This window comes from Nomia melanderi, chromosome 1 (assembly GCF_051020985.1).
Source record: "Nomia melanderi isolate GNS246 chromosome 1, iyNomMela1, whole genome shotgun sequence".
Classification (NCBI taxonomy): Eukaryota; Metazoa; Arthropoda; class Insecta; order Hymenoptera; family Halictidae; genus Nomia; species Nomia melanderi.
Genome location: NC_134999.1, coordinates 2,291,137 through 2,313,274, shown reverse-complemented (window position 1 = coordinate 2,313,274; position 22,138 = coordinate 2,291,137). Strand labels below are relative to the sequence as shown.

Here is a 22,138-nt window from a genome sequence, read left to right as displayed (position 1 = left end):
TTATCATGTTTTTAAAATTATTTGCTGTTTTCATCTGCTCCAACAACTTTATGTTTTATTAGATATCATTAGTGTTACTTACTATTTTACCGATCTCTTAAACAACAAATATTATACATTGGATATAGATTTTATACATGCACATGATAATTGGCGTTTTTTAAAATATATTTTTATTATTCTTATATACCACTATAGTCGTAAATTAGAAGCTGAAGTTCGTTGGCAGAGGATTAGTAAGACTTTAAAATAATTAAAATGAAATTGAAAATATTTACTGATATGTGCCAGCTTTCGGTCTCGATAATTTGTAAATGCGTTGTCAAAGTTATCGCTTCGAGCAGAGTTGTGAGATCTTACTTGATAGACATTGTTTATTAAAAAAATAATAAACAATATTTCTTTCAAGTACAACTGACTAGATTCGTTATATTTCCGGATAAGATCACTAAAGAGATGGGTAAAATATAATCTGATTACTTATTATTATTACGATATTATTTATAATGAGTCCTAATTAATAATTACGGATATTTTCTAATCGAATAGAAGTTAATTTTAGTCATTAGTCTTAATATGTAATCAGATGGCATTCTACTGAACTTTACAGTTGAATAGGAGATTTTACGTCGGCAGTCGCAAACGCGTTAATTCACTAGACTTTATAAAATGACTGCCTTCACAAATCATCTACGATCATATAAAACTTAAAATCGCTATAATCCATAGAATGAAGTAAAAGTATCATTAAATCCAGTTATATGAACACGAACACTGGTTATTCGAACGAAAAATCACAAGTAGTAGGAGAAAATTAATGGACTCCTATTACATGAACAGCTTAATTATGTGAACATTCTGTCTCCTAACGAGTTCGTATAAGTGGAGGTACATTGAAGAAATTCTATAAAAAGGAGTACCCTGAAGAAAATTTATTACATATTTCTCAAATATATCATATGTTGCTAAAGAAAATAATAGTGTCAAAAATAATCTTCCGAAGTATACCACGCTCAGGAACAGTTTTAACAATAAAAACAATGCTTTCTCCAATTATTTTAACTTTTTTTTTGTAAATCACACCCCTAAATCACCACCAAGCAATAAGTCGCGAACTTAGTTGCCGATCTAATAGTTGCTCATAGTTAATCTTCAAATCCTTACGTGAACGTCGTTGAACGTCAAGAATATCTAATATCGAGCCCGCCTGAGATATTAAAGGTTGATTTCGAGGCGTTGATCTCCACATTTCATCTCTGAAATCTCCTTCGCTCCACAATGCTTTAGGTTGCGTTGCTAGGATTCCGGGTAACTTGTTCTCCGATGCTGAGCGATTGTAAAGTACTTGCTTCTGCCCTAGCCCTGGTATAATATTCGCCCTCTCTATCGCGCGATGCATAGCCTCCTTCCGCCATTTCACGTTCAGCGTTTTTATCTAGTGGCGGACAAAATAAAGTTTAGTTGCCTGGACTCGCAATTGGAACGCCTGTGTGGTCGACACCTTACTGTACGCCTTATTTGCTACAATCTTATTTGCGACAGTCATAAGGAGCTATTTTCAAACGTAGATGTACAATTTTGTATGAATTCCTTAAAGTTAGTTGAATAAGAAGGTTAAAGGTTAACAAATACAAAAGGTGTATTACGAATGTTTTATACGCATCTATTAGCGTCGAGATATTTTACAGCTGGTCGTGTCCTGTTATTTTGGTCTATACATAAGTTTCGTGACTGTTATACAAAGTGTCCCAGACTTAACCGTTTGATTACCAGATCACAGCGTTCTCTGTTTAACCCTTTACTTTAGTTTTTAAATTTAAGAATTATAATTATTTTCATTATTTCTGCATGCCAATTAATTAATTTATATTAAAAGAAATCAATAAAGATCTTTAATTGTTTTTCAGTTTATGTTATACTTCATCCTGCTTATAGCTTTATTAAAACTGACACAAAGGTTTTAGGTATATAATGAATTGATAAAAGTCAAAAATTAATTCTGACCACAAAGGGTTAACATTAGAACTACCTAGTAGGAAACAGACTACTCATAATTTTCTTATAAAAATTACAAGAGTTCGTTTATTGAAATTTCGATTTACTTATATTCTGGTTTATGGATTACCGAAGCAGTACAATATTTGCTGACGAACTTTATATAAAATTTCTTTCTTTTCTCGTCCATAGATTAAATTCTCACTGTTTGACTGTTTCAGTTTAAGACACTCTGTATATTACACGTATAGCGGAAAAGTGTAGAAATGGTGAACAAAGTGAATTCGAAAGGGAATTATCAGCTTAAAAGTTGAATCTATTGTTCTCCAATTCTCAGACGTTATTGTTATTTAACCGTTATCACTCGAAGTATGTCTATCAGGCACCACCGATTTTCAGTGTTCTGCTCCAAGAGAGTCTGTCAGGCATTACCAATAACAAGCGTTTTATTTCAAGTACCCATGCTTGTTCGCTACTCCGTTGACTAGCCTATTGTCACATTTACAGTATGACATTTAAAATCTCGTGAGCAAACATATCTAGAATAACTGTAGTCCCCCCCCTCCTCAGTCAACCTGTAGTAATTGCGCTAAGCAATTGGAGTGACGTTTTTATACTTTTAATACATCTCCTTATTATCGGGTTTAGCACCACGAAATAAGAAAAATTCTTTTGACCATGCGAAAAGTACAATAATAATAATGATTATATGAAGGATATAGTATGAATTTTATACATTACATATGTTCGTTAGATTAAAGCTGCAACTATAATAATATAATAAAATACGTTCTGTAATATTTATTTGATTTTCCATTTAAAAGAAAATTTGAAAAATCAGTGTATATTATTAAATTACCATTTGTTATTTTCCGTTTTGCGGAATTAACCGGCGAATATGTAGGTCATGTTTCAGAAGTTGCTTGGAAGAATGACAAAATGTATCAGCGCGCGAACAAATAATATAATTCACTTCGAGTAAGATATGATTTGAGTGAAAGTATATGGCTTTAAGCAATACCTGGGGACAACCGTTAGATTGGAGGCGGTTACCTCGCAAGACTTGTCAACCCTTAACCAATGAAATAAACCGACTGCCTTCCTTTCACCGATTCCAAAAAAATCCAAACGAACCAATCGGCGCTTTTCACCCCCATCACTACTCCTTCACCGAGGAAATTTAAGGGAAGGTTTCTTCCCGGAAAAGCAGAACCTTCTCGATCACCGACCAACTAGGTATAGCCGAGACTACCTTAGTCATTTTTTATACGAGTTGTTCTTGACACCACACTTATTAATAAACATGTATTCCCTAAACGATCTTCCATAAATCTTGTCTGAAATCATAACAACCTGATGAATCATAGCTCAACGCAATCACGTAAATTCTTTCTTATTGTGGAAGACCTACTGCTTCCGCAGCAGCTTTGTAAGAACAGTAATTTCTGCATGGTAAACCACTTCGCCGCCATGATCTCGATCTTATCGCTATCGATTATCGAAGATTACATGCCTTCATCGATAAACACGAACAAGATACCTGGCGCCCACATCCGGACGGCCTTTATGCTAATTTGGTACTTCACGCATGAACGTTAATCCAACTACTGTTCAATTCGCTTCTGACATTCTCCTTGTAATTAAAACTCTCTTCTAATAACTGACAATTTTCAGAAATCTATGAAGCCGTTCATCAATCATCAATCATTTATGACGTTTCACCATTGAAATTCGATGGTTTAAAAAAGTCATCTGTACATATAGACTACCGGGAAATGAAATTTTTATAGTGGCTGGAGTTTAAAATGAAAAGGATTGGGATTGTGTAAATTTGGACACTTTTGTTTGATTTCCTATAGTAATATGATAGTTTGTTGAAATTTAACATACTTTTTGTACAATCATTGTTATCCTTCAAGTTATCGATAACTATATTCCTTTTAATATACTGAAAACGTTGTATAAAAACAGTGATAGCGTTAATTGTATTGACAATAATAAACTCATTAACAGATAGTATAGAAACAACAAAAGACTTTAAACTTGGTGAACAGATGAATTACTTTTAAAAACAAAATTAGCTGTTGAACTTTAATTTTTGGTTTTCAACAAAAACAAAAGAATACCTATTTCTTTATAAATATTATATATTATAAAAATATTATATATATAATAGATAATATTTAATTGCAAAATAATTTACACAAGTCTAAAAATTTAAAATTAGATTAGAAGATATAATCTAACTATACAAGCATCTAGAAATTAAGGAATTTTTTAGTTTCTTTAGAAATATCACAAGTTTGAAACGAGAACATTTTAAATTGTGATATCGTTTGCTCCAAAGGAAACATTTCTTTTTATTTCGTTGAGGAAGAGAGGGCGAGGGGGCGGAGATTAATAAAAATATTTCAATTAAAGTATTTCAGCTAAAAAATTATCTTACGTATGTATATTCAATGTAAATATTTATATTAAATGTTTATATTTAATTATAATTATAATTTAAATACATATATTTAATGTTATTTACTTACTTCTTTAAAAACATCGAGTTTATTGTCCGATGAGCCTTCATCGACCTTCCTTGTAAGAAGATAATTTGCAGCTTCCATATTGCATTTCTTTCTTGGGATTATGAATCTGTCTGCAAAGGAGTTTTGCTCCGGCAGCGGTGGCGGGTATCTCCTGATGACTTCAGCGATATTTTTGGAAGTAGCTGTTTCTGTATTGGTATGTGAATACCTCGCATCATCACTCTAAAAAACCAAAAATAAAAATTGTTAATTTCAAATCATAAAAGGGTTTCTAGATACAGAAATTATTGGTGTAATATTCAAGTTACATCAAATTTTAGCATTTATGGATTATTTAATAGTATTATTGATATATTTTTTACATACAATATAGACAACGGTTTTTATGTTTTCATTTATAGAATTTGTAAAGAAAGAAAAGCCTATAATAATTCATCAAATTTTCAACTGTATTCAGTTTCAAAAGATTACTCAGAATTGAAGGTGCAGTAATTAATAATGAATTGTGTATTATTAATAGAGACAATTACTCGCATCTATCCAGGCTTTGAAAATATAGTTTGCTATAATTTTATCGCGTAATATCAGGAAGTTAAATAATATAAATTCGGTAAATGTCTACCAAAAAATATTATATTATGCTAATGATATGTCTACTATCAATTTCTAGTGAATAAAAAAGAACAAATTTTCATATACCAAATGTATTTCTAAAATACTCTACTTGATGAAAATACCGTTTTCTATATTAAGGAATATATTTTTTTTGTAATGAGATACTGTGATTAATAGGAAAATGAATTTAACGGTCTATGAAATCACAATTTTGAATTAACTTAGAGGAGAAAGGTCAACTGCAGCAACTGGAACCATGTACTAAACACTAAAATTCGAATAATGAATCAGTCTATTTTATTGGGTATTGAAAAGTTTGATCGTCGTGATAAACACTTCCATGTACACGATAATAAATGAATAAGTGGCACTCCTTACAACATTTCAATGATTCATTGTGTAACAGACGGTTTCAATTTGTTCGTTTTCATTATCCGGCATTGTTAAAGTTGCACTTAATGACGCAGAACGATATTTGAATTATTTCCTAAGTTAAAATCGTTACAATGAAAAATTAAATTTGATCTAGTGATAACGGCTTCTTAACATATTAACGAGTAATTAAACCAGCTAACAGTGAGCGTGAAAATTTGAATGAATGAATTTTACTCGACATTTCAGAAATTTTAACTTTTTAGTCTCTTCAAGATCATTGAATCTGTCTTGATAGTCTACAATGTCGCATTACAAATATTGAAATATCGTTCAAAATGATTCACATAAAAATTCTTTTTTGTCACTAATGTATGCATACCATACATACATGTTTTTCGAAAGAAAATAATGCCGGAAGAATATGTTGCTAAGAACAATATTATTTATTTGTTTTTATGTCAGTGATGCAGATAATTAACAGTTAGAACAAAAACTAGCTTTGTCAAGCATTGGACCCTGTACAATTTTTCTCTGAATTAGCGAATGTCTCACTGATTTTGATGATTTTTGTTGTAGAAATTTACATTTTAAACAACTTTTTCTTACAAGTGTAACATGAGCTTGACTTCAGTTTCGGAGATATTCGTGATACTACTAGTACTAGTATACAAATAATACTAGTACATTAAATTTAGCTACTACTATTGGCACATTGAACTTTGCTACTAGTACTAGTATATTGAATTTAGTTACTAGCAAGATAATTATGTCCACTAGCAATATGCAGACTTGGCTGATACACGAAATACCCCTAACACAGAAGATTAAAATGTTTCGTTCCATAATCGTGCTCCTTTCCCGAGGTCGAGTCAGAATGTTCGCACAACTGTAGTGAAAACATTTGCCGCTATACAATACGAAAATTCTCTTTCTGGACGGGTACATTCAATTTACATCGAAGTAAAAGTATTAATAATGTGGACATCGAGATTTTCAATACAATTAACGTTTAATTGCTCAATTAAGAATTGCTTTACGTTCATTATGTACCCATAAGGCTGGTTCCACCAATTCAAGGAAGGTGTATAATGAGTATTCTCTGGGAGGAGAAAGCACAATTAACTACTCCGAATTTCGCAAGGAATAAGAACACCGATAAATTGGCAGGTTAAATTTCTGTGCGCATTGCGCCGTGTGAAAAAAATGATTTCTCACTATCAATTATATAGTAATGTTTCGGAAAGTAAAGCGAGTGACGTAGAACAGGGAGCGAGAAGTAATAAATTCCGATACAGACGATTTAAATGGCCGATTATTCACCGTTATGGTTGAGAGAACGGCCTCGAGGGAACGCCATCATAACTCGGAATTAGGATGCCACCTTTCTGCTTTTCCGTTTAAAGTATCGTCCCGGAAATCCAAGCAGAAGCTCGTTGCTCGTGGCCGTTCGCAGACCAGAAAAAGAGGACCACTGTATGTATAGGAATTTCTTGCGATACGACTCGAACACCCTGACGCACTGGAACTAATAAATACGGACTTGCACGTTCGAAAATGCAAGTCCGGTTATAAGTTACGGTTCTCGTATTTCATCAGCGCCTGTCGTATTTAATTTTAGCAACCGTACTTCTGATATTGCTGCAATGTTCGCGGCAAACTTACAAAAGCATACACGGAAAAGCTGATACCGCTTTGTAATTATGCGTTAAGCCTTTAATTAACACCTTCCCGACCTTCGTCACATATTTTTTACGCCCGACGTTTTGAGGGTTCAATAAAGGAAATTAAATTACTTTCACGCAAGTGTTTATATAAAATTCCGACGCATGGTGTAACCTGTGGAAGGTTGGCGAGATTTTTTACTTGAATTTTATTCGCATCTTATAAAACTGATTTGTTACATTTAATAAAATATTAAAACTGTGGAGGTTGTTAGTGAAAGAAAGGCTAACCAAGAAAATGTTAAAAGTATACTGAAATACAATTAAGTTACTTGAAAATAGGGAAGAATGTAATATAGTATAATTTTATTCTTTGTTTGAAGATATTGCCACTTTGTTCGTGTAGATGCGTAGTTTCTTGAAAGATTCCGGCCATCTTAATGTTGTGCAGAAGAAGATTTTTTATTTTGTTTTTGTAGTTTGTCATATTAAAACTATTCCGTACAACGAAATACTATTTAGAGACAAAATACTTGTACTCGATCCCCTTCTGCCATACCTAATCATTTCGCAATCATGTAGATGAAAAATTAAAAGAATACTGATCAGTGTCTAAAGATGAACTCGAAGTAGCTTCGCAAAATATTTAAAATTTTCATTGACTCAAAGAATGAAGAAATATAAATGGTCAGTTTTTTTACAAAAGTATTGTGTATTGTCACTTTTGCGTTATTATAATTTGACAGCATTGCTGAATAATTATTTTAAATGTTTATATTTTTAACATACTTATTAGTTATATTCAAATGGTCAAAAATGTTTGGTCAGTCCTTTCAATGCTCTTAATCTGTGAATCGTCAAAAATTTTCATTATCTTTTATGCTATTGTACTTAACATTTCGACTCATCCGTAAATATAATTATTTATCCAAAGCCTGAGAAACTGTTGAAATATTCATTAGTGTATATTAGACATTTATATGTATGGATATTATTAATTTAAGGTACAGTACATTAGTCTCTTGTAAACGCATTCGAAAAGTCGATTCAACTGCTTGATAGGTTTAATGTTAAAATCCAAAATCGAAAGCTACATTAGTAGGACAACTCTGAAAAAAAGGGTGGACAAAACATTCGGTACAATCATTTTAAAGCTCTCATTGGACCATGTTATTTTAACTAACAAAATTCCCGAATGAACAGCGAGCAGCAGAATAATCTAAACTCATCACGCTTCGTGGTCCACCGTGTATATTTTGACATTATTTCTTCACGTTTCCGACGATTTGTAACGTGTACCGTTATCCGTGTCTCGCAAAACATGTTTACTTATAAAAATTGGCATGCACCAAAAATTATACCTCGGCACTCAGCGCGTTAATATTCTAGTATCTTTATTTCCTCACCGCCAAGCGGCAAATGATTCGATTCGCCTCGGTCCGCCATACTTTTCGCGGCGAGTGTACTTACGTGCTCGAGCCCTAGCGCGAAAGGAGAGCAATAACATTTCTACGATGAGCTGATAGCGTTTGCACTAAGAATTGCGGTCTTTAACGGTGAGAATTGTATTTCTACGGATTTTCCGCACGAGTAGCGTGGAAGAGTCACGAACGGCGAAATCTCCGGCGTATAATCTGCAACGCCCTTACCTTCTGGTCACTGTCTTCGTATCGCTTTATGCAAATGGCTGATTCTCAAGGGGGTTGCAGGGATGGTGGAAACAGCTCTTATACGACGTAGCGAGCCTCACATTACGTCCGCCTCTGGACACAGCGGCGGTTACGTGTCCTCTCTCGCACTTCATAAATTTCCGGGTGAAAAACATTAAATGCGCCGGTGCATCCGCTGGAGCAGGGTTCATTTACTACCTTAAACGTCATCGCGTGTTTAGCGCTCCGCGACACTAGCCACCAGAAAATACATCCGGTGACGTAAGCTCCGATGACTTTATTTTATTCCCTGGCTTAGCTAGTGATAAGAGCAAACATATAGGGTGTCCGCGTTAGTAATCGGCAGTTTTGTTGCGAATAAATAACTGGATAGGGACGGAAACAATTTTCCTCGATGACAAGTATGAATGATCGAAGATTTACTCTGTATTGAGTTAATATCGTAATACGTATTTGCGTATGCGTCTTTCTGTGGTTATTTCTTATATTCCTTGATATAACGTGGCATTTAAGTGACTGGTAGACTGCAACCATCTGACGTAAGTAAATCCTTAAGTGATAAAGTTAGAACTAATACACTGCCGAATCCTTTGATTATCAGCTGGATGTGCTTGTAAAATTGTATTAATGTTTTGCTTAAATTATATTTAGTTTTATTCAGATTTTAACGACAAAATATACACGAGGGGAATAAACGTAATTAAGATGTAATGTAGAAAAGCGGTGAATGTAATTAAATGATAATTTACCTGCTAGCAGTTGAAAGACAGTATTTTTCAGGAAACTAGAATTATTTTTACTACGTTTAAGGATATGTAATTGGCGATGAATAGTTCTAAATGAAATGTAATCATTGTAATACTATTATTACAAACTTGAGTTTCGTTTATTATACATCTTTCGTTCAAATAAATTGTCCGTAATATATAGCTCAGTAAATTAAAGAGGAGCATAATTATGATTTGTTTCTAGATGGACTTGTGTAGAAAAGATGGTCACTACTATTTTGTCAAGTATAATCACATAATCTTTTTCGCATCAATTGATGCGTCGTATCGTTTTCTACGAAAATGTGTTAACCTATCTACGTCGAAAACTTATCGAGACAGAAAAAAATTGCATTCGTGGCGTTCTTTAAATATCGAATGGTTCCGAAAATAATAGCATTTATATATTAAAATAGGACAGCCTGTGTACAATTTGCTAAATAACTTACACAGTGCAGGTGAATAACATGTTTATGTGTCATTCGTATCAATTATATAAAAATTGTACCATTCTTTGGGCCTTCCCTACTTTATAGACGGTCGATTTTGTACTGTGATATTCCTCTGACACTATTACGATATACTGAATCAATAAATTGAGGTGTCTGACGTCTTATTTGCATGAAGCTACTTCCTTAAAATACCAAGCAGCTGTCTTAGCTTAGCGGAAAATTGAGATAGATATTCCCATAGGTGTCAAAAATATAGAAGACCCCCAGCGAAACGGAATGACCATCGTCAAAGTTTAGTCCACTCGTCGTAGCTAAACCTGTCTGACCAATATATTCCCTGTACATGGGAGTCTAGAATTACAAGGTGCTGCAGGGCTTATGACACGTAAACATATCTAGCGAGATGTCTTTAACCTCGAACCTCAACAATAATCTCATTTACATTACAACTGCCATATCATTTTGTATTCATGTACATATAAACAGTTTTCTTCAGTAGCAAGTACAAATAAGAACTACATTATACGGATGAAAATGTTTTACATGTTTTTTGGATAAATGGAATTTATTGGTAACTCATTCGTTTTATGCATCTCCGAATATTAGTTAATCTAATTATCACCCGTTTTTCTCTTGATACTAGTCAAGAGAAATGTTATACTGTGATTTTTGGTTAAGATTTCAGTACCTGTTACATGATTACAAAATAAAATCCTTTTATTGCCACTATTAAAATCAAGCAGACTTTGTTTATTAGTGACATAGCCGTAACGTTGTGCATATCATATAAATTTTAGAGGGAAAGAATAAATAGTTTCAATGATGCCTTTGTTACACCTTACGCTTGATTAGAAAGTTTATTGTATATACTTCACTTATTTTTTTAAAATTTCTTTATTTTGCAAAAAAATTCGTTAATTACGTGTGATCGGTACAATAAATATTAAGTAGTTGATTGATAACATAATCACACGTGAAAATAAAAGTCTTTTATACAAAACTAAATATTAAAATAACAAAAACTATGTTAAAAACAACCTAGCTCATTGTCGTAAAAATTAATTTCATTGAATTATTAAATACATCTTTATGTTGAATGATCGTATTCGTAAATTCTACTTTAAATGAATTCCTCTTAAGTAATAGATTTTCTTCACTTACAAACCATTATAATAATTGAATTATAGATATGAAATTTTATAACCACTATTTCTGTATTGTAATTTATTTGATTCATTCGTATTTAACGATTTTCGTTCTTATTGTAACTTTTGTCCTTATTTTATACGTGTAAAATATTAACAAATACATGTTTATAACATTTTTAACTCGACATAAATTGTAGTGTCCTCCATGAGTCGATTCTGGCATGAATGCATACCTGAATCCTTATCAGTAATAATGTCTACCTTTTCGTTGAGATTTTTTAGCATCTCCTTCGTGCAAGATTTTGTCGTTTAGAATCCTTTTCACTTCCCACGGTCTCACGTAATATCAGCTCGAACCGGTTAGCAGATGACATTGTGCACGGAGACGGCGGCATGACGCGTACGCATCGTATGCACGAACGCGTCCAGCCACTTTTCCTTCTCTTCAAGGTACACTGCACCACCTGCAGTTCATTTCAGTGGGTCAACTTTGCTGGCTACCTCCTTTCAGATGGGGTTGCCTGATGTCACACGAAAAGAGCAAACAATACCGATACAAGGATTAAACGGATAGGGAAGGCAATGCTAGCTTCTTAACCTTTTCAGGAATGTCGTCGTATTGACGACATCGAACAGAAGATCAATCTACATTCATCTTCTTTCCTCGTGTTTACGAGTTTGATACAGTAAAACACCGATTATTCGAACTATGTCAATGAGAGATAAGTCCGTCTGGATAAAAGATATTTTGGATAATCAGTTGAAAAGGACCATATTCATGAATGTCAGTTAAATTGGCTTTTCGAAATTTCTCTATAGAAATTCGAAGAGTGCTTCTATTGAGGCTTTAATTGATTTACAATATAGTTCGCGTATTGTTAAGTAAATTTGTTTAATAATTTCTCAGAGAAACATCTGTTATCTATTTAATAATTGCGAAAGTAAGAAATCAGGAATAGGTCTTTTGATCTGTCTGATAGTTTTAGTGTTAAACAATTTTTAGATGTGTTTTTGCCCTTTTTGTATGCGTTCAACAATATTTATGAATATAAATCAAATATAATCGTACAAATGGAACTTAGACAAAACTGTAAGATGGGACACTTGAAGCAAGAAGAACAAGTATTTTAACGAACATTCACATAATCGAAAGTTGGATAATCAATGTTTGAATAAATGACATTCCACTGTTTATGATTTAGTAATACTTTAAGAATTCTTTGTCCGCAACGGGTTAAAGAACTGTCATTATCCGTGAAAAGCGAATTAAAGAAAGGAAGATCAACACGCGTGATCGTGTGTCTTTGATCCCACGTCTTTTTGCTATTGTCTTTTACAATAGCCGACAAAGGTATAACACGTTTTACATTTACGCATATTTTACATGATTAAGAGAGGAATGCGAATGTCTTAAATCCTATATATTTCTGGATAAAGGTGGCACGTGTGTAATATCTTCAAGTTATTATGGATATTATCATAATCCATTTTCTTAATACCTATATTTATTAATTTTTATGTTCATTAATATAATATATGTTTACGAATTGAGATTTTAACAAAGTGAGGGTGGCCAAAACAATAATACCTTTTGAAAATGAAATGCTCATACTCAACGTAAGTATGCACTTGTGCATATTTTCACATAAATGTCATCTTGTAATGATAACGTACAGGTGGAATTCTTTGATTCAAGAATGCATGGTACCATTCATAATTATTTAATCAAAAAACATTTTACAATTTATTCCTTTTGAAAGATAATTAACCCTCCGTCTGCAGTATGGACCATTTATAATCCTGATAAAAATTTCATTGTTTAATTTCTACAAAATAAAAACGCCAGACTGCCTGGGTCTAACAAAATAATTTTTGTTCCCTTAATAATAAATATTGCCGTGCGCATTAATGTTTTGGAAGTATTCTATTGAAGAAATTGTTCCTTTTAGTATGTATATTTTTTCATTTATTCGTAATTCGTTTTTATACATCGTTTAAAATTTTATTTTTCAAAATTATGCTTTACTTTATTTTTCACTGGTATAATCTACTCAAACATCTCCCAAATTGAAGCCTCAAAATAATTATACATTTTTAAGGGCTGGTAAATCTCTTCATATTTTTTCGAAAGAGCATAGTCTTATGAGTAAAATCCTACAATATCTTTCCTTAATATTTCCTTATTACAAAGTTATATACCTTTAAGCAGAATATCACTTTTTCATGACGCCACCTCGATTTTGAATTTTTACTGCAAAATGATATGAAGATTTGGCTAAAGTGTTACTGGTACATTAAACTAGGGACTATAATAAACGTGTTTAAATTTTTTCAAATTTTTACAGAACTCACAACAATCATAAATCAGGTCTGACCATAAAAGGTCCATATTGCCGACCGCGTTAGTGAAAAAGCATATTGCCGACCGCGTTAATGAAAAAGCATATTGCCGGCGGAGGGTTAAAAATGTACTATATTATTATTGTTATTACTAGAGTAATTAACAATGTTTTTACCGTTCAGTGGTTGTAATGGCACAGATTTTATATGAAACTTAATTGTCAGGATTTAATTGATTTATTCTTTCCCAGGGCATGTTAGACAGTAAAATAAACAATACGATTTTTATGAAGATATAATTCACATGATAAGAATTATAAAATGCAGGTAAAAAGATATTATCAAGTATGTTAGTAAAATTAGTTGTAAGAATGCTAATAATTCGCTATGTATGTTCCATATTTCTTTTCTTTAATAAATAAAACTATACAAATCACCTTTTATTTCTAGTTAATCATTTCAAAATTGACATATTTAATAATATCTACTTGAAAGTAATGCTTGTCTACTTTAAACGGTGCATTTATAAATAAACAGCGACTTAACAGATATCCATAATGAACTGACATATTATATTTTATAATATACGTGTTAATCAAGTATTCACATAATTTGAATATCCTCAAAGAAGCTTTGCCAGATAATAATTTGAGAAAATCACTTTTACCATGATTTGAATACACAAACCACCAGTTGGTAATGTTAACTTTGATCTCCTTGACAGAAAGTGGCTGTTGCATATTTATGAATAATTCAACTGCACGTATCGTATATACCAAAGGAACAAATTAATGGCATAAACGTAGCTCGCGCGCGTTGTACTCTTCATTCTGGAACGTCAAAGACTCTGCATATGCATCGACGTTACAAACACAGGTGCAAGCACACACGCAAAGTAGAAATCTCTGATCTGAATATCAAAGATGCCGACACAGTGATCCGGTCTTTGCTAAATGTTTTTAGTTAGACAAGGCCACTAAAAATACTTTTCGGCGTACACTATGCTGTCAGCGTACATGTGTGTACGTACGTGTGTATATATATGTTAGTGCTTTCGCATTTGATAACTACGAGTTTCCGTTCGGCAGCGATTTCATTTTAATATTACACTTACAATTAGTTACCATACTCTAGAATACGAAGAAGACGTGTATGTATACTATCATTAGAAAGTTTAGGAGCGGTAATATTTTCCAATTAAACGAATAAATCATTCAACATAGTTTGTACTTTCACATTTCTCACAAGTTACTTTGTCGAACGCGTATATCCATCTTTCATTATTTCCTCTATTTTATCAACAAAAACTATGAGCTGTTAATCGTGGAATTTACTTTGAAAAATCTCTCATAATGCTCGCTGTGAAATCAAATAATGAAGTGTATAATCGTATAACGTAAGCCAAAATGCATCTATAATATATACTAACGAAAAGCTAAAGCATAATGAAGGAGAATTATATGTTTATTTGAAAAAATAAATAGTTGATCGTTGAAAGAATTAGTATCATTTCGAACTTTAAGATGACGTATATACTCGAAATTTAAAGGAAGGATATGTTACAAAATTAACTTTTAAAGTGTTCAAGATTGATCTAAAAAAGAAAGTATCATGGGATTGCAAATCACATTGAATTAAATCTTTAAGTCAGAAATATACCTATTGTCTTCCTCAACTGGAATCTGTGGTCAAACATTTATAGACTAGTTTACATGAGTAAATTATTGTTTTTTTAAATCCGCTACTTCAATACTAATCAAATAATTTATAATTTGTAATTAATCGAATACTCCTGAAAGTAGTTTAACTAATTTTTCAGTTGCTCAGTGAAAATTGATTTTCGTTCAAAATACATTTTACATACTTCCTTAAAAACATACAAATCTTCATAGCTTCGCGGACACATGTATTATTTCATTGCAAATAATTAACACTACAACTACCGAGTAATTGAATTTCTCCAATTACTCCTACCCTACCTAAAATACTTTTAGAAATTCCTCTATAGAAACTCCAAGAGTGCGTTCATTCAATTTGGGTATTGCTAAATCAATTTCTTTAACCACTTCTCAGAGAAATATCTGTTATGTTTTTAATCATTGCAAAAGGAAGAAGTTCGGAATAGGTAATTTTTACCCGTCTGGTAGTTTTAGTGTTAATTAAAATAAAAGAGGATTATCAAATAGCTCTTCTACAAAATTTGGTACTTACGTATTATATGGACTACCTTTGTTTGCTAACTGAAGGTCGCGTTAGTCAATCATTTGGATTGTATTTAGATTAGTATTTATTTAATGTTATAACAAATTATTATTATTTATTAATAATTTATTTTATTTTTTAAAAACAAAACTAGTCCGTATAGTAAATAAGTACCTAAAATTCTATTTTAAGGATAAATATACAAATATACAATAAACTATTTCGCACGATTGACTACCCAAACTTCCTGTTACCTTCTGTCTTCCTTATTTTAAAGTTTCTCATTAAATCCGCTCTTGGAACATACAAACGACAACAGAGTAGGAGACTCATAGGGGCGTCATTAATTGTGCCATGTTTAGAACGTCGAGGAAAAAATGAAACACCGGACAGATACGTGTGCATTGGTAGGAACAGGTTGTTCTGCCCGCGATTCAGAATATCAGGCTCTAATACAGATATTGAGCGCACGCATAGCAGGCGCGAAAGGAAAAATACGCTAGAAAGAAACAACCGCTAATGAATTAGCGCTGTCGGTATCGGAACGGTCGTGGCTACACGCGACAAATTATGCTGATCGTATCGTAAAATTCTAAGGAAACGGCTAAATGCTTATTAGAGCCACATGCGCAGGCGTAGGTGCGATATATCACCAAGTGAACCGTGTCGACATTTATGTTTTCATACTTCCAACAATCGATGTCATCATTTTTTACGGTTTCACGATGGCATTCTTATGACAACTGGGTCGATCAGCAGCGATACAATGTCATAGGTTTGTCGTGCATTGTCGGCTACTGCACTAATGTCTCCCGGGATGAATTAGTACCCCAGGTAATAACATGGTCCACAATTTTAACGAAGACTTGTCTTGGTGAACCATTGATCACCGTTTCTGGCAAGAAGATCTAATATAGATATTGAGGACACGAATAGCAGGCGCGAAAGGAAAAATAGCCTTGCAAGGAACAGCCGCTACTGAACTAGCGCTGTCGGTATCGGAACGGTCGTGACTGTACAGTCGTGTATATAGTCGTGTATAGTGACTGTTTTATCGTGTATACGATAAATTGTGCTGCTCGTATCATAAAATTCTAAGAAAATAGCTAAATGCTTATTAAAGTCAAATGCGTGGGAGTTGACGCGATATATTACTAACTGAAAAGTGTTGACATTTATGTTTTCGTAGTTCCAACAATCGATACTATCATTGTTTTCGGTTTCACGGCGGCATTCTTATGGCAACTGGGTCAAGCAGCAGCGATACTGTCACAGGATTGTCGTGCTTTGTCGGCCATTCCGCCACTGTTTTTTTGGATGAATTAATACCCCAGGTAATTACACGGTTCGCGCAAGTTTGACGTAGACTTGTCTTGCTGGTCCATTGACCGCCGATTTTGGTAAGAAGATCTTGTATGGATATTAAGCGCACGCATTGCAGGCGCGATAGGAAAAATAGACTTGAAAGGAACAGCCGCTACTGAATTAGCGTTATCGTTATCGGAACGGTCGTAACTAAACACAACAAATTATGCTGATCGTATCGTAAAATTGTACGGAAATAGCCGTCTTCCTGGATCAATTAATACGTCAGAGAGTTACATGGACAACAATTTTAACGAAGACTTGTCTTACTGGACCATTGATCGCCGTTTCTGATAAGAAGATAATCGATAGTTAGGCTATTACTGAGCGCGAGGCTGAGTATTTATATACGTTCTGCACTATTGGTAAAGTGATTGGAATTTAGAGACGGAATTATAAATAACAAAATAAACAAAATATTATAAACATTGATATTTATCTAAAATGTGAAAATGTAACGATTATAATTTAGCGCGTAGAAAAAGTATCACGTAAATGGAGGGAATGGTGTACTACTATTTGAATGGCTCACTTGTCAAATCGATTAACTCCACATTTTGAATTTTTTAAGATTTTCCTTTAAAAAATTTGACCTCGCATATTAAAAATAAATTACTGTCTGTGATACCACGAAATAATAAAAATTCTATTGCGCATGCAAAACTTGCAGTAATAATAACAATTATTTTGAAATTATATTATTTTATTCATATCCTTTAGATTAAAGCTACACCTATAATAATGAAGTAGAACATGTTCTACAATGATTGTTTAGTTTTCTATTTAAAGGGAAATTTTGAAAATCATCATATAGTCATTGCATTGCGTTCCTCCATTTTTTGTTTTATGCAGTTAATCGATTTGGCAAGCGAGTCATTCAATTTTCGTGAAGGAGCGTAGTTTCAGTATGTTAACCAGTGGAGCTGGTTAATCCTAGCTACCCAAGACATAGCGTATCTGTACACGCGCGATGTACAATACAAGGACGGTATCGATCTCCCTCTACTTTCGACACCGCTTACAACCGAGACATTAGATCGTACGTTAGACACAACGATTGGCTGCCGTTGAACGCGAAGAGGTTGGGCCCAGATGGGCCATCAGGTTCGCAGGGGGGATCCAGGATGCGATTGGCAGTAGGGAAAGCAACGGAAGAAGGGGCACCTTAGCTTGGCAGACGCAGTACGGTCGCCGTATTGCCATCGGGGAATTCAGCGATAGAGGACGATTGCTATTACTCCGTGCAACATGGTCGAATGGGCAAAGATCCCGCGATGAGATAGAAGAAACGGTAGGTGACGGCAAAACGGAGGACATGAAAATTCTTGAAGTAGAAAGTGGTAATTATCCTGATAACACAATTGATGGATTTATGATCTTCCGTGCAGGATAAAATAAAATAGCGAGATGTAATAGTAAAGAATGAACTGGAAGGACATGACGGAAGCTATAATAAGTATAATCATAAAAAATGTATTTAAATTGTAAATATAATAATCGATTGTCTATGAATTAGAAAATATCGGATACAAGGATTTAAAAAATGTATGGCATTCTAAAAAACTATAATTACGGATCACACCATAAGTGAATCAACATGGAAGATGTAAACGTAAATGTTCATTTTTGGTTTTTTTTTGGTAGGTTCAGATTGTTTGTTGTTGAAAGATTTACTTATGTATGTATAGAAATGATTTTTACAACTCTAATTTTCTACAACTTTGAACCAATTATATTACCCAGTTGAAAAACACTTCTTTGTTATAGATATGTTGAAAGTGATCTCCGATAAAGAAAATTTATTAGATATTTTGAGTAATTTATGTTTGCATACTTTTATGTAAAGTGAATAAGAGATTAGATATTCACGACTGCAAAATGTAGTAAGACAAGTACGCTGGATAGTTAGGTATTTGCGTGCTGACACGTAAAAAGTTTATCGACACGCAATGATATAAAAGTTTCAAAGCGTAGTAAACGAATATTATATAGACAGAGGACTTCGCGATAAATTTATATAGTGTATGTCACGTTTTTTCGACAAATAATCGTGCGGTATATACTGATTAATTAAACCAAATTATTAAATAAATTAAATGTTGAATTCAATATTACTTGTATATTTTACTATAATCTTTTGCGAAATAATCATTAAAAAAATGTGAAATAACGACGGATTGACTATCTATTTATATTAATAAAAACTATGGGTACACGTTATATAAATTTCATTTTTTTGCAAATTTCTTCTGAATGTTCTTTCACTTCAATGAGTGGAATACTAAACAAGAAACTCATCCTTTATTTCTCCTATCAATTTTTCGCATAGAACAATTTTTTTTTTAATTTTTCTACTACACAAACAGACTTGGAGAAAGTTTTCTAAAAATCGGAGTTGATAACTTTTGCACTGTGTAGCAGAAAATTTGATATAAGCTGAAATGGTTTTATTATTAGTATTACTTGCTAAGTTCTTTATATATTTTACTTTAATTACATTCCCATGTTTTTTAACAAGTTCTTTTATTTCAGTTTTCAAATTACGTTTTAAAATAATACCTACTGAATGTTTTGTAAACTATATAGTAATGTTTAGTTTCAGTTATAATATAATAAAGATAATAATAATAATATAGTTGCAACCAAGCGTGTTTTAGATTCATTTCGTTTCTACAACACCAAGTCCATCCTAGTTATGTAGGTGAAACGTAATTTTTAACAAATTTTGACTTATCGCTACTCTTCGAAACATTTGAAGTGTTACATTTTTTTCTGCCTATTGATCAAAACTAAAACCTTCCACGTAGAGTTCAGAGTTCAAGAAATAATCGTTTCTTTTCAAAAGTTCTTAGAACGCTGTTTCGAAAACCTATTTTGAGGATATCTAAGCATATCTGCTTGCGTTACTGTACAAAATTCGAAAACAAATTGACACGGAAAAAGTTTAACGTGGGAAACCACTAATAAAACTTGTTTTTGCTACTATACCTGTCCCTCCATTTACGCGAAACGTTTTTACGCGGTGCATTGTAACGCTATCTACGCGGTATGGCTGATACGCGATCTGACTTCAGTGACACCCATTAAAAATTACCTTACGTTTCTGCAATATCATTATCACTACTTTTTTCTTAAGCTATATGAAGTAAATATATACCTCTACAACTTATACCAGCTGTTTTCTCCAATATTTTCATATTATTCCTACAGGTAGACTCCATTTATACGATTCTCATTCGCGAAAAGTCAATCGACATGGAAAGGCTACTTAACGCCGAATTACGAGACAGATGTGTTTCAGAAGGATCTTCCGGAAACGCGGGTCAAAACCGACCCGGGCATCGGCGTCCAAGTGTGAAACAGCCAAATGACCAGTGTCCAATGCAAAAGAACGAACGAAGAAGAAGGGTGGCGTGATCGAGAGCGAGGTTTCAACGGCGATTCCCCGCGGTCCAGCATCATCCGAATTCCCGCGTTCGATTCCTGACCACGGACAACTCCGGCAGCGGACCAAAAGAAGAGATTCGCTAGCAGCGCAAGGGGGCAACGTGATCGAAAGGGGGGCGATCTCCGCGGGTGATGTAAGGAGGGGGTTGCGAGAGTAGCAGTCGGTGAGCAAGGAGGGCGGGAAAGCAGAGGAGAAAGAGAGAGAAAGAGTGAGACACCGAAGGCGCAGGAGGGGGGCCGAGGGGCGACGCGAGGAGGCGAGCAACCACGCACGGCATCCTTCCTCCGGAGCCAAGTGAAGCGGCCGAACTGGTCCTGAAACACGGTGCAGTTCTCGAGCGGATCGTGGCGTGTCGGGTCCCCGGTTCCGGGGCCCGGTGTTTGCAGCCCTCAGTCGTTCGCCGATGCCCCGACGAGGAGGAGCAGCGAGTTGTCCTAGGGCAAGGTCATCCCTCGAATGAGCTACCCTGACAGCCGAACCAGAGACCCGGTTCTCGCGCTCGCTCGGGCTTCGATGTCGCGCGTTTTTCGGCTCGCGTCGCGCGGTCGTGGACGCGCCTCTATCACCAGACCAGTAGATCCCGTTTCCTCGATGAACGATCATCGTTCTCGATTGTTACCGACGAAAGTCAGCTGATTGATCGAAGATGAGGCAAATACACGATAGGAGAGTAAAACGGGTGCGAAATGTGATAGGATACCCGCTGAGAGCTGTTTACGAGAGTCTCCGAGTAACTACGTGACGTTCAGCCAGTGACGTAGCGCCGCAGGACCTTTGATCAGTGGAGGACCTTTACGTAGCTTCCCGACCAAGGCGCAAAGTGTTCGGCACCGATTCCAGGGAGGTTTCATACTTCGCCAAGGATCGTCGGAGATGACCGAGTTTCACGTGTCCTCTAGCGCGCGGTGCGTCGCGTCTTCGTTGTGTCGGCAAAGTGGACGATTAGGCCGTTGGCTGTGGGGGCGAGAGAAACCGAGTGCCGACGATAAGGGCGAGAGAGGGGGGCTGCTCAGGCGAACAGAGAGAACGTGGAAGAAGAGACGGAGAAAAAGGGAGAGAACGATGGAAAAAGGGACGAGCAGGGGGAAGAGACGATGGCGGGACAAAAAACGAAGGATTTGGCAACTTCTTTCGCGTTGGAAGCGCGAGAGAAAGGTCACCCCGGAATACACGCAGTTCGATCGATATACAAACTTTCGTTGGGGCGTAATGTGAAGGCGTGGAATTTCATATCCCGGTGTGATTTGTAGACCCTGGAGGTTACCGTTATCAAAGAAACAGGTGATTCAGTTTCCTGGTAACGTCGTATGTCCCTAAATTTTGTTCCTTTACGCGAGCAAGAATTTCTTGATGGAATCGTTCGTCGATATTTCTGTGTCTCGCCCTGTAAAGACGTATCGCCGGAGGTCAAACGTGCAGTGATTAATGAAGTCCCACGCGGAACGCGTTCAGCCACAAAGAATGACAGGTGTTGGGCTTCCGGTTCCATGGCGGGGTCTATCGAGTGCTGTGTTACCTGAGGAGCATATAATGTGGTTTTAATGCCAAAGGTGTCGGGTTTCA

General features: G+C 34.7%; 1 protein-coding gene across 5 annotated transcripts in view; it reads right to left on the bottom strand.

Annotated features, from left to right (window-relative positions):
* The window catches only part of LOC116428895 (protein cortex), a 58,883-nt gene that overhangs the window by 5,670 nt on the left and 31,075 nt on the right, over positions 1 to 22,138 (bottom strand). For all 5 annotated transcript variants that reach the window (XM_031981137.2, XM_031981223.2, XM_076368278.1 and 2 more), the window contains 2 exons: positions 4,533 to 4,754; positions 1,165 to 1,435 (listed from right to left, as the gene is read on the bottom strand). In XM_031981137.2, the coding sequence (XP_031836997.2) occupies positions 1,165 to 1,435; positions 4,533 to 4,754 (493 nt within the window). The remainder of the gene's footprint in view (positions 1 to 1,164; positions 1,436 to 4,532; positions 4,755 to 22,138) is intronic.